This window comes from Opisthorchis viverrini (genome assembly GCF_000715545.1).
Source record: "Opisthorchis viverrini unplaced genomic scaffold opera_v5_19, whole genome shotgun sequence".
Lineage (NCBI taxonomy): Eukaryota > Metazoa > Platyhelminthes > Trematoda > Opisthorchiida > Opisthorchiidae > Opisthorchis > Opisthorchis viverrini.
The window spans coordinates 1,876,920-1,890,896 of NW_008751675.1; the positions used below are offsets into that span (position 1 = coordinate 1,876,920).

General features: G+C 46.5%; 1 protein-coding gene across 1 annotated transcript; it reads left to right on the top strand.

The window, feature by feature from the left end:
- Nucleotides 1–3,458: 3,458 nt before the first annotated feature.
- On the top strand, nucleotides 3,459–13,743 carry T265_01765 (hypothetical protein; the record flags this gene model as incomplete). The annotated part of the gene is made up of 7 exons (XM_009165855.1): nucleotides 3,459–4,064; nucleotides 4,116–4,676; nucleotides 6,893–6,996; nucleotides 9,083–9,198; nucleotides 9,510–9,920; nucleotides 11,983–12,176; nucleotides 12,695–13,743. The coding sequence occupies 6 exons, from the start codon at nucleotides 4,450–4,452 to the stop codon at nucleotides 12,981–12,983; spliced, it is 1,341 nt and encodes a 446-aa protein (XP_009164119.1).
- Between the last annotated feature and the right edge of the window lie 234 nt (nucleotides 13,744–13,977).

Here is a 13,977-nt window from a genome sequence, read left to right on the forward strand (position 1 = left end):
AGTGTGAGTGCAAGAGCAGCTTGTTGTCCTGCTTGCTTCAGAGTGCGGACATTGAAGGCGGCCATATAGACTGGGTGTCGAGGCTTGAAGAATGATTTGGAGATACCTGGGAATGTCGGCGGCATTTGACGAGCAGATGCTGCACGCAAATACGATGCAAAAAGAACGGAGTCATCAGTCCTAAGTGCTGGGCCTACAAGGAGAGAGTTATTAATGGGGTGGGGAGAGGGGGAAGAAAAAGTATGTGAAGGAGAAAGAAGGGAGGCGTCAGCAGTAGCCTGTTTTCGCTTACCCGCCCTGCTGTATGCAGCAAGTAAGGCGACCCGGCTGATGGCACCACGCGACGACCGATTGTTAGTTGTGTAGGTCATGGTTGTACGAGGGCTGGGATACTGCCAGGGCGCCCACACCTAGACAGGAGGACGATTAGGGTCCTCAACCAAAGCCTTTGGCTCAAAAGCCTAACCGCAAGGCAGCGGTGTTTGGAGGGGAAATGCAAATGCATTGCCTTTTCTACGGAACAAGTTGCCATACATGTTCCAACCCCCAACCTGGAGGACCAGGAGACTGTGTTCGTCAGACCTCTAACCATTGGCCAATCTGGTATGAGAGACTGTGAGTGTCATGGGGACACTCCTTAGTACAGTACAGGTGAGCACACCCGCATCCCACGGTAAGGTCCAGTCTGTTCGTGACAGCCGTGCATACAGGGTCCAATTCATGTTGACCATCTAATCCAGTCTCATGCGCTAAGTCTGGTCGTCTTAAAAATTGCGTTTGGTGGTGTTAGGGCTGCAGTTGGTTGGGGTTCGGCACACAATATATACATACAATGATTAACCTTACACGTGACGGACGTCCCCAGACAAACCGTACATGGGCGATCATCGGCCGTTATTTAGTCAAGCAAGAATCCCTTGTTCTATTAAATCAGAACCATGCCGATCTCTGCACAATCATGAGTACGGCAGCGTAGCTTCAGTGTTGGACACTGAGGTCATGGGGGGCAGTCAGCTCAGTGAATGTACTTGGATCTCGATTTTTTGTCTCTGCTACACAAAATGAGCGGGTCCAGTGCGAGAGCAAGAGCAGCTTTTTTTCACGCTTGCTTTAGAATGCGAGCACTGAAATCAGCTAGCCAGGCCATCGAGGCTTGAATACCAGTTTCTAAATGCCTGAGGCTGTCTGCGCCGGCTGGCGCACAAGGGTTGCGGCCAGTACCAATGTAACACTTACAGGGTCGTTAGTTCCAGCGGATGGGCCTGTCTCTGCTAAAATGAGCGGGTCCAGTGCGAGAGCAAGAGCAGCTTTTTTTCACGCTTGCTTTAGAATGCGAGCACTGAAATCAGCTAGCCAGGCCATCGAGGCTTGAATACCAGTTTCTAAATGCCTGAGGCTGTCTGCGCCGGCTGGCGCACAAGGGTTGCGGCCAGTACCAATGTAACACTTACAGGGTCGTTAGTTCCAGCGGATGGGCCTACAAGGAGAGTGTTATTAACTGGGCAGTACTGCAGAGAGAGAAAATGTACATGAAAGATAGGGAAGGGAGGTGTCAGCGGTACGCTGTTTTTACTTACTCTACTGTATGCAACATGTAAGGCTAATTGGCTGATGACACCACGCGGCGATCGGTATGGTGTGAAATTTATGGTTGTATGAGGGTTGGAATACTGCTAGGCTGCCCACAGCTATACAGGCGAGCGATTAGTGTCAGGAAGCAAGGCTTTATGCTGAAAAAAACTTGACCACAAAGTATCAGTGTTCGGTGAGGCGTGCCAGTGCATCATATTCTTTGAAGAGTGAGTTACGCACTTTCCAACATGGAAGGCAAGGAGGCTGTTAACCAAACCTGTAACTGATGACGAACCTCATATGACACTGCGAGTGTCGCGCCGACGCCGTCCACTATGGCTCAGAGAGTCGCAGAGATCCTTAAACCATCACAATGGCAATATTCAGCCCCTTTTTGACGGTAGAACCTCTTGAACGAATTCCAGACCCCTCCACACGATACTGCTGAAAATCCGTGGACACTTCAAGACCGGTTTCTTCCCTGGGGCTCATCACGAGTTTCCGTTAACCTCATTTTCGACTTGGACCCAGATCATGTTTGCATACTAATTTGCTTTTAACGGGAGAGTCAACTGAATCCCAGGTGAACCTCTCTTCTGTGATATTCTTCAACTGAGTGTAGTGCACACTGGCTTATGCTAGTAAGATACCGCAGTGTATTTTCAACTATCACAAAGCAAATTCTCCGACATCCTACGACCGGTTTGGCAACCTTACGTGTAGTGTTCTTTACAGAAAATATACTGCGATATCTCTGATATCTTACTAGCTAGAGCTTGAGGCGGCCTGTGTGCAGTACATTCAGTTGAAGAATACCATAGAGGAGAGATTCAGTTTGGTTCGGTTTGGTCTCCCAACAAAACTATATTGGTTTTCAAATAAGCGCATTGCGCGAAACCCCATCCCTTTCTCCTAGAAAGAAGCCAAGAGATGTTGTGACTCAATCGAACTCTTCTTCTACGCCCTGGAATTCGGAATCGGCTGTAATAACTCTATCAGAGAGCAAAAAATAGTGAACTGATTTACTCGGTAAACCCGGGCATTCTCCCAGAAATTTTGGAGAAGTCAGACTAGAAGTACAGCCAGTTTCCGCCCTTGAAGTAATGGGTTTAGATACTCTTTAGAAACGTGTGACTGATGACCTACCTCTGCCTCTCGACTTCCCCTGTCTAGGCTTGGGCTACCTGGCAGTATCCCAGCCCTCGTGCCTCCTTCGTGTGGCATGTCAGCTAGGCACCGAAAGGGTGTTATAGCTGAGCGATTATTTATTTAGTTTTGTTTTCCGAGGTCCTCTGCAAAACTGCGATAACCAGCACCTGGTTATGTGGAATTAAACTTCTCTCGAATGAATATCTCTTGTATGCACAAAGAACCGCTAGTGTTTCGGTCGTGCCTGTGTCCAGAGTGTAGCAGCATGTTTCATAGATACGGCGCTATTTCATACCCTTGTTGGATTCCTTTTGGCAGTCCACTGCCGGTTTCATCCTTTTGGAGCTAAGCGGGTAGGTGTCTCCCCCGAATTTAGCAATATTGTTTCGTACATGTACATCTGTGGGATCAAACAACCATGGCTCAGCTTTTGTTGTCCATGTGGTCTTGTGTAACACTCCTGTGAGCCATACCTCCATTTTGCGAACTTTCTTATTGATATGGGGATTCTTCTTGTAAGTTATATATACTTGCAATGCAGCTCTTAAAGCCTCTTTTATTGGCGAACGTAGGGCGCTGTTAACGTGGGTCAGTCTCTTCGCCTCGCATCCAACTTTATGACTTCGCTTCTCACTTCTTGTTAGGTTTTTCGCTTTCAAAATTCACCAACTACTTGCGCCTATCAAGATCCACAGGGCCTTTGGATTAACACTCCACTTCGACCTCTGTTATTTTCAGCAGAACCCGTTCTCCCTCGCCTATAACGAGCATCTCACCATGTTGTTTTGGTGCGCCTAACAAGCTGCTTCATTTTCGGCTGAGCGTTGGTAGCAAATATGGGCCAGGCACTCGCTTCAGTGAAGCGTTTCGTGCGGAATTTCGATGTAGAACATCGAGCCATGAAGTACATTGAAAAGTCATCCAAGCGAGCAGTTGCTGCCCCCAAACATCCGGGGACACCCTCTGTTCAGCTCAGTCACGAACAACTAGAGGACCTATTTTCCCACAACCCGGAACTCGACAGACGTGTAGATAAATTTGACATAACCTCTGCCCCGGTCAAAGATGGGATACTTCCTGAAGGTATCAACTATGTGAAGGAATCCAAACGTCGTCTACCACAGGTAAGTATCTCCACTTTTATTCTCCTTTGATTTCTTCAGAAAGTCTATGGTCAAGATCCTTTCCCCGAACCGCACATAGACTTTGGTTTTATCGTACCGGATTCAGTCCCGAAGGGACGTTTGACCATGCGACAGGCTGTCAATCTTATTAAAGCGTACCAAACTAAACAAAGCACTATCGAGGAATTAGCCTTATCAAACAGTATGGATCGCCGAAACGTGAGTAGTGTTCATGCCTGTGCTGAAATAAGCTGTTGTTTTGTTCGACAGGTGGAAGCTATTGTTGAGCATTTCATGTTGTTCACGGTTCCCTCGGCACAATTGTGGACGCCACCATCGCTATTGTCCGATATTGCAGAGAAACAAAATCTGTTGGATCAGCCCGTCGAAGCGACTGAAAGTGATGAACCTCTCGGTGGATCGATACATGAAAAGAGACGTTCCGCCCTCCTAGGACTGCCATCCGAATAACTTGTCTTTCTAGCTTGTGTACTGTAGATAAACCGAAATAAACTATTTTTGAAAGTTTGTTTTCTAGTAGTTATCATCAGTTGCAGGGTCACTTTCCAAGCGTTCACACGGGCTTTCTTCCACAGCTTTTTATATGACCGTATTCTCTCTGGGTCGGTACATCATTCGAACTCAGCAGCACTGGTCACGCCTTTCAGGACTTTCGCGGTTCACACATTCTGTTGCTCCGAGCCCGCTTTTCCCCTGGCTCCCCAAAGAATTGGAGCCAAAGTTTCTTTCCTACAAGAAGCATTTATTTGCCGAATATGAACACTTGACTAATCTTATAGCCAATGGAGCAGGCCAGCAAAGCAATGCAAAGTGAGTTTCGACTTTCGTTTGCTTTTTGCTTACATTTGTTGCAGCAACTACACAATTCCGTATTGTGTTTTTGTGGAGCTTCAGTTAACGGGTCATTGTATCGTCCATGCTATAGGGTTCTCGCATCAATTCTTAGGTTCATACCAACCAATCACTGCCATCCGAAAGAACACACTAAGGTGTATTGATCTCATCCGCCTGCGCTCCACTCCGTTAACACGAAACACTACTGACTATGCTTCTCTGGCCGGTATAGTAAAGTGTAGGATAGCATAACTTATATTTCGGTTCGCCTCAAGAGTGTTCATGAGCCCGACAGAATTCCTGGCGGTGACGATCCAAGAAGCCTTTCGAAACACAACAGAGAGCGGTCGTCTTACTGTATGCAGTAACCCTTCCCTCCGAGATGCCACTTCCATGGGGAGTTCATACCTCACGACCCGAAAATAAGCGGCAACGTCTTTCCTTCTAGTTCATACCTTTTACTTGACTCTGCGTACGCCATTTGGTACTGTCATATGGAAAAATATCTTTTACGTCTTTTGTTTCTCAAATGACATGTACACACATTTCAGTACGGGGGCTAGCAGCCAATTGGAAGGTGTCCATGCAGGAATTCGAATCCAGGTCGCCCAAGCCCAGACAGTGGAAGTCGAATTCGAACCACGGACCTTCCGGTCAGTAGACTTGCTCTCTAACCACTGAGCCATCTACGTTGGATTTGACAAAGCCCCTAGCTGTCAACTATTCCCTTCTGTCATTGAATTTTTCAGCCGTCAGTGGTAGGAGAGCTGTTGGGCGCTGTTCCTCGGTGAAATGCACCGAGCGAAATGCTCTTCGATGCTGTAACAAAGGTACAAGTTAACGAAGTGATGATTAGCCAATGGGGGAATTCAGGACAACATCACTGATAATACTGAAAGCAACTGATAGACAACCAAGGATATGCACTAACGATGAGGTCTAATAAGCACAAAACTCGAGTCAGTGCTTCTTTTCAGAATGATGGCACTAGGACAGGAGGACGACTGTTCAAACGAGCGTGATTTGAGCGTGACTTGTGCAAATCTGGCAACTACGAACAATTGAACCATTTATTCTTGGTAGCGGAAGAACTGGGAAAAGTTTCCTGGTTAAGTCAGACGGGTCAGAATAACGTTCTTGACCGAACTCGGGAAACTTCGATATCAGGTAGGCACAGCCTCCGAGTTTCCCTTTAGTCAACCTGACGTTCTACTTGAACTCAAATTGTTTGAAATTCGCGACATCCGTTCATTCTTACACCAATTCGTTTTTTCTGCAAACTCATCTGAATACATCGTTTATGATATTCCTCAGCTAAAGGCAGTGTACAAAGGCTGCTTCGTGTTTCAGTTGGTACTATTTGCGAGATGTCACAGTGTATAATGCTGAAGGAGCACTAACCTTGGCAAAAACTTCAACCGGTCTTGGGTTGTCGAAGAGCCTTCAGCGTCCTCATGGGTGGTTATCCTTGTTGAAAACCGAACAGCTCTGTTGGTTTAGGTGGGCGGAGCGATCCTACATCATGAGACAACGGGAACCAAACAACCTAGTCCGGTGCATTTTGCACGGTAAAGGACGGTTGTGTAACTGTGTCTTGGTCGATTTGCAACCCGGAAGGCTTATTCTGATGTGCATGTCTGGACAGTGTCCTTCATCTCTACCCGGTTAGACAATGTTTCATAATGTCACTGTGTTGCAAATCAGTTAACCAACGGTTTCGCGTGGATTCGGGAAGCTCATGGAATCTCTGTTTTCAGGGGCCAACGAGTTATTAGAGTTCACCAATCGGATTCGAAAATCTACGGATGGTTAAAAATCCACACACACAGAGGGAGAAGCGGTTTCCGGATCTTGAGGTTGACGGGTGAACTACTCAACCAAGCTTCGAATGGGTCTCTCGTTTGTGATATTTTTTCTGCTTAGTTACTTTTTGCGGGGGGAATCCTTATTGAAGCCTTCTCACTGGTTGACGGTAACAGTTGCAGCTGGGGCAAGTTAATGTCTTGCGGTTCATCAGTGCAGTAAGGGTTCCTCATGGTTTTACTCTTGGCTTCGAATTCGTTATCAACCCTTGTTTAACTATCTTTAACTCACACCACTCATTCCGTTTGCGATTAGAGAATGTCGAGTCTCCCTGCAACGGACATGTCTGCTCACAAGCCCAACTCACTCACCATTTCAATACATTCTAGGGACCTCGCTTCTCGATGGAATCAACTTCGGCCAATTGTTGATGTGCTGGAAGAACTGGATGTGATTTTGGAAACCGATGCAGAGGCCGCACGTTTGGTTTCAGGTATGAGAGACTTTGAGGTTGTAGGCTTCTTACCCTACCACTATTTTGACGCCTTTGTTAACAACGGCACTAGGTCTCGGTTCCCTCATTTTCTTGTCAGAGCTCTACGTAAAGCTTGACTGATTGCACCCGTAGGGTAGTGATTAGTCATATTTTGGTTGATCGGTAGTCACCCGCGGCGGGACATTGGTATCGTACACATGAAATATTTTCGCAATTTCCAAATATGGCGGCATTGTATATCGGGGGAAGGGGGATAAAAAAAGACGTAAATTCATGGAGTTTGTATTCCTGACGCTTCTAGCTCTCAGCTGGAAGGAGGTCATCTGGATTTATAATTTTACGCGGTTCGCTGGAATCACGTATACATGGACGTGCTGCCGCCAGACGTAAAACAACAACGGCATGACATGAGTTGAAAACTTTTCTGAAGGCAGAGGCTCCTACTTACCATAACTTCCTCGCTTACCAGTTTAAGTAGACTTGGAATAAACACACACACAATGTTCGTTTCTGTCCGGTGTCATGAGCCTTGTCATTAGATTGACGGACAAAGCGGAAACCGCAAGCACACACACCGTAAAAAAGGATCGAAGAGTTTCCACAAGTTTGCTGATGCTTCCCAAAAGAGACCAAATGTTTTAAAGGAAAACATGCTTGGCGTGGCGATTGGGTTCCGCTTCGCTCTGACGGACTAGTGTACTCTTAGCCCTCGTGACACTAAATAATGGGTTGGACATCTAACCAGCTTGTGCGTTTTGCAATACTGCTGAGACCACGAATAAAAATGGATGACAGATCGCTTCCAAAGTCACAGAAGAGGTCATACAATGCCTATTTTGATTGTTTAGGCTGTGAGACTAGGCCTATTCATTCGGCGGAACTGAGACGTCTTCAGGTGTTCGTTGTCTCAGAACCATAGCTCGTGTGGGTCGATGTCGCCGAATCCGTAACGAGGCAGTTAGAAAGCGAGTTTTCGGCTGTGCAACGGGTACTTTTATTGAAGAATGTGTCCAGCAGCAGAAGCTAGTTGGTTGGGACATGTGTTGCGTATGCCTGAGCATTGTTTGCCGAAGAGAGTGCTGTCTGTTTTCCATGCCCAACTCAGAGTGGCGTAAACAGAGAGGTGGTCAACCCTTGACTCAGCAGAGGAGTATGAAGGAGATCACGAAACGCTTGGGTGCTGTCGGTGCTATTCGTCTTCCAGCATGGAGACCGCGTGATCCTCACTGTGCCTGGTTGGAGACACTACAAGATATGGCTGCCAACCGATGTCAGTGGCTTTCTCGCTGTCAGTTTCTATCCAGATTGCCTGAGTGAATGTCTGGAGGTGTAGGCACCTCGGAATGATTGTGTTAAGCTAGCACTAAATCCCTCCCCCATTCACCTTTATTCTTTTCTTTTCAATAAGTTTTTCAAATAAATCATGGTTGTACGGCAGCGAAGCATCGGTGTTGTACACTGGTGTCATGCTGTCGATTATGGCCTCAAAGGAGTCTTAGTTCCAATTAGCAACCTCATGTTCGTGCCCCCAAAAAAAGAAAATGACCGATTTCTTCAAAAACTGACCATCCAACTCCATCCTGATATCAAAGGAAATTAGAGGTTCAATATGTCCTTCCGCATAAGGACCAGACCCATTTTGACCAGGTTTCAAAGATAGTCCTTTGTGAGGGGACCACAATTTCCTGTAAAGGAGATATCCTACATGTAGGATCATTTTCACTTTTCTCTCATAGACGTCGCTTATCAGGTGATTTCAGTGTATGCATACGTATACACAACGTGATCGCCGTTAATTGTATGTCCTGTGAATTTTGTGATGAGTTCGGATCTCAAGAGCCCCTGATTCAGAAGCTACGTTTCTTCGGCTCAGCAGTACTCACCAAAGACAAGGCTATCAATGTGACTGAAGTCTAATGGCGGTTAGTTTGGCGTAAACCGAATAATTTGAACTGTGCTGTAAGGTCAAACGCCTCCTTAGTGCGTGCCGCCTCGGTGCTGCTTTACACCATGGTTGCTAATGGAAAATCCGTCAACCTCATCCTTGAGGTCTCCCCTTTAAAATTCACTTTTTTTCTTCCAGATATACTAAATGACGGTGGCGATGGTGACGTTGCTGATGAGGAAAAGGAATTGATGGAGCTTGCGCGAGTGGAACAAGAACAACGCACAGTTCATCGTCAGGCATTGGAACAAAAAGTTTGTACTCCTTTATGCAGGCTGATTTCATCCTTTTCTAGTTCGCTTGGTTTGTTAAATTGTAGACACTTTTCTTTGTGAAAACACGTTCCTGACGCCTTGAATGTTTGTGAATTTCACGTGAGAATGGTGATTAGACAGTTTTTCTGCTTCGTCGATTTGGTTTTTCCATCCATATCCGGTTTTTCTAGAGATGAGTCTTTTTATTAATTTTTATGGGATTTACTGACAGATTAGTCCATGTGGATAGTTTTATGTTGTTTCGCACGTATTTCCTTATGAGTGCACACCAAACCTTTTTTCTCATTCAGCTCCTGGACTTGATTGTTCCAGAAGACCCAACGTACTTTTCCTCTGGAGTCACACTGGAGATCATAGCCGGAGCTGGTGGTCGTGAAGCAGGCTTATTTGCTCGTGAGCTACTGGAGATGTATCGACTTTTGTGTGTGGATCGTGGGTGGCATTTCGCCCTGGTTCAAGAGCTCACAATGGTCGGGGATGATATCATTTCAACCGGTTCGGAAAGTCCCCTGTCCAAAGCTTGTCTGGAGATCGTTGGAGAACCCAATCCGATTGCAACGGACGCGAGGCGTTTCGGTGCCTACGGACAGTTGCGCTGGGAGGCCGGCGTGCATCGTGTGCAACGAGTTCCGGTGACCAGTAAACAAGGCAAAATTCACACAAGCACTGTTGCAGTATCTGTGATCCCGTCTAGTGATGAAGTGAGTTGCCAGTTGACTTGTCTGCACTTTTCCAGTCCCAGAAAACCGCCAAGCAGCTTCCATGCGCTGTCATGATCCATCAGTGCTCTGTATCACTTTGACCTCGTGCGATGGACGGAGAAAGATGCGTACAATAAATGAAGGTCAGTAACCAGTTCGGCGGACTGGTCAACGAAACCAAAGTCCATGATTCTCACTTCCCCTTGCTGGATGTTGAGTAACAGAAAGCTTGGAATAATCCGTTCAACGCGATACTGTCAAAAAGGACATTATGAAAATACACCAAGCATCGGCTTTTTAGACATGTGCTTAACGGGTGCCACTGTACATAACATAATGGAGTCGAAATAACCGCCGCTTGTGGGCCCAAGCTCCTCTCTGTCCACCTTTATTCTTTTCTTTACAATAAGGCATTCAAATAAATTATGGTTGTACGTGAGTGAAGCATCAGTGTTGAAAACTCATATCGTGCTGTCAATGCTGCTGCTGATGATGATGCGAGCCGGAACGAAGGAAGAGAGGCACACGTCCAACTGAGGTAGACATGGATAACGGTCGCATCCGAAACTAGGGCTAATAAGGCTAACATAAAAAGAAGACGGTCCGGAGTCCTCAAGCCGTACTGTCGAATCTCTTCCGCATGCTGAGAACTCACCGTGGTGTGTATCATCTTTCGTTTGACTGGAACAGCTTTTGTCAGTACACATGCCATGCGTTGTTTATTTCATTGTATCTGTCCCACTCTTACTGGAGTTTCTTAGGACTGAAGATGACACAATCCCAAGTGGCTTACGTTTCATCCCACAAATGGCTGCGATGATCCTCGGTGGCCGTTTCGGCCTGATATGTTTCTTCACTTCTCAGGGATGGCGCGATGTAGACACATTGACACTGATCTTGGCTTGGTTGAATTCGAAGCACTTCACCATTTGTCCTACCTTGGCATAGTCGCAGAGCGTCCTTTACGTTTCTTCCAATTGACGACATATCATCATCATCATCGACGGCCTGACATCAGTGTTCAACACCGATGTTTCACTGCCGTACAACCATGATTTATTTGAAAACCTTATTGTGAAGAAAAGAATAGAGGTGGACGGGGAAGGGAATTGGTGCTAGCTTACCAAAATTATTCCGAGGTGCCTACCCCTCCAGACAATCTGGATGGGCAATCTGGATAGAGACTGACAGCGAGAAAGCCACTGACATCGGTTGGCAGCCATATCTTGTAGTGTCACCAACCAGGTGCAGTGAGGATCACACGGTCCCCATCCTGGAAGGAGAGTAACACCAACAGCACCCAAGCGTTTCGTGATCTCCTTCATACTCCTCTTCCAAGTCAGGGAGTTATAACATGTGGCGACTTGTTCCGTAGAAATGGTAATGCATTCGCATTTCCTGCCAAACACCGCTGCCTTGCGGTTAGGCTTTTGAGCCGAAGGCTTTGGTTGTCGACCCTAATCGTCTTGCTCTCTAGGTGTGGGCACCATGGCAGTATCCCAGCCAACCATGACATTCACAACCAACAATACTGACGACATATCCTTCCAAGACGTATCTCGTGGAACGCTACGACCTTTTCCTTATACGTATAAGGCATTGGCGGTTTTCGTCGAATGGTACTATCGAGTCTGTTCACGGTTGTCTGGATGCTTGGCAAGTCAACCCTATCAGAGGTGATCTTTCTGAGAACAGTTTCGAAGCCCCATTGACAGTTTAACATGTGATGGATTGGTCTCTGAGACCGATTTGACGAACTGAAGTCTCCCCGTCATTTGGTTCCTAGTGGTTTTCGAGTTTTCGCCTCATACAACGCACAAATTAACCTTAGAAATCGGAATTAGATTGTAATGTGATGCCTTCCTGATAAGAACAGTCTGGCGTGTCGGTTGTAACCAGTGAGCCGCGTTTGCCATACCTGGTCTCGATGCCTAGTACTCCCTGTATGGATCTTCGAGACCTTTGTTTTTCTATTTGTTTTCGTCTCAACTATGTTTTGACTCTTCGTCCCACCTGTGATATATGCTCAGCACTTTTCGCACGATTCATCCAACCCACACAGATATCTGTGGACCTACCTGAGCGTGACCTGAGTTGGGCGTTCTTCCGAGCTTCTGGAGCGGGTGGTCAACATGTGAACCGTACTGATAGCGCTGTGCGACTTACCCACATCCCCACTGGCACTGTCGTCACGTGTCAGCAAGAACGAAGTCAACACGTGAACAAACGGATTGCTTTGGAGACGTTACGTGAAAGGTAACCGGTTATTTTGGCAACTAAATTTTGGTTCTTTATGGCAATACTGAGCAGCATCTGTAGAGATAGGACAACAGTCGTCTCATCTGTAGGATGGAGGGCGAGATGGACGTGAATAGAACGTGAATTTACTGACTGGAAGGTCCGTGATTCGAACCCGACCTCTGCCTCTCGACTTCCCCTGTCTAGGCTTGGGCAGCCTGGCAGTATCCCAGCCCTCGTGCTTCCTTTGTGTGGCATGGCAGTTAGGCACCGAAAGGATGCTACAGCTGAACGATTTTTTTTAATTTTCTGTAGGGTGATCCGTCCGAGGAGGGAAGCGTTGGAAAGCAAATACCAAAGACGATGAAAACGTTTGATTCTAGGGAAACACTGAGCGTAACTTTGCACTCTCAAAAGAATCCGTATTATCTAGTACCCTCCCAGCTTAGAATCACAATCCCTATCATTAAGCATCGTTCTAACCTCGATGATCCGAAGCAGTAACCACCCGTCCCTTCTTGTCTACTTTTGACCAGGCTCGTGAATTCAAAGGTCAAATCACAAGCCGAATCCGAGCGGTCTCTCCGCCGCTGCCAAATCGGTCACCTTGATCGATCGGAAAAAGTTCGCACCTATAACTATCCGCAAGATCGCGTCACGGACCACCGACTTTCCAGATCATGGGCTGGTATTTTCCGATTCATGCGGCAGACCACCGGTCTGTCAGAAGCTATCGAAGCCTTCGTACAACGGGATCAGTCCCTTCGGCTTCACAATCTGTTATCTCAAGCACAATCGTTTAACGAGGGACAGTCAACTGCTTGAAGCCACTTCCTACCTTTTTTTGAAGTCGTTCCCAACTTGTACATTACGTTTTAACTTCTCTAGCTCCTTAATTTCTCTGGTGATTGTCTTTTCCATTCAGCCTGGCCAGTACACTATGCCATAGGAATGCAAGTCCCAGTTATCGATTTTCGCATATTGGTGATCCTTAGTGATTTTTATGAACAAAGCTTTGAAGCATACTTCGACACTAAACTCCTGAAACCCTAGGCTAAGTTTTCAGTGTGGGACAATTCTACAAGGCTAGGTCTCCAGTATGGAATCAAATCTTGCCGTTTTCCTAATCGTACATCTTTTGTTTGGGAAGCGCCATGCGGTCCTGCCCTTTGTACATCATGATCAGAGCGTTAGTCAACATCGCTAAGGCTTGCGAAGTGGCTATTCACTGTTACTTCACTCTGGCTGGGTTCAACGGTGTTACCCAGTCCTGAATAGAGATCGGGATTATTTTAATCTCATCCTTCTGGGTACAAATACGGTGTAACGGTGATACTACTGATGGGGAGGCACGCGAGTAGTATGCGTTGTTCGTGGAATTTCGCTGTGTCTCTGTTGCGGAATTTGTGGTGTCGCTTTGTAACATTTGCTTGAATTTGAGCCAATTTGGGCCAATGAATATTCAGGAAAGTTCGAGAAGATGTGTTCAGGAGAAGATGGTTGTCCAGTTTTTGTGAATAAGATGCAAATGAGAGTTTTGCTTCCCTGTTCAATGGTATGTAACCGGTCAGTTGGCATTTTCTAATAAATAACTCCGCAGCAGAGGCCTTCTTCCTTTCAATGGTAACTCCCGTTGTCACGGACTACAGAAGGCGGTTTAATCGGTCCTTTGGAGGGATACTCTATCGACCGTACGAGCGAATAATCACATGTACTTCGGCTCTTTTCAGTAATAATACTGCAATACCATTCTTCGGAACACCTATAACATCGCCTGGTAACTTTCACCTCCATTGTTTCCGCATGTCGGTTTCATGGT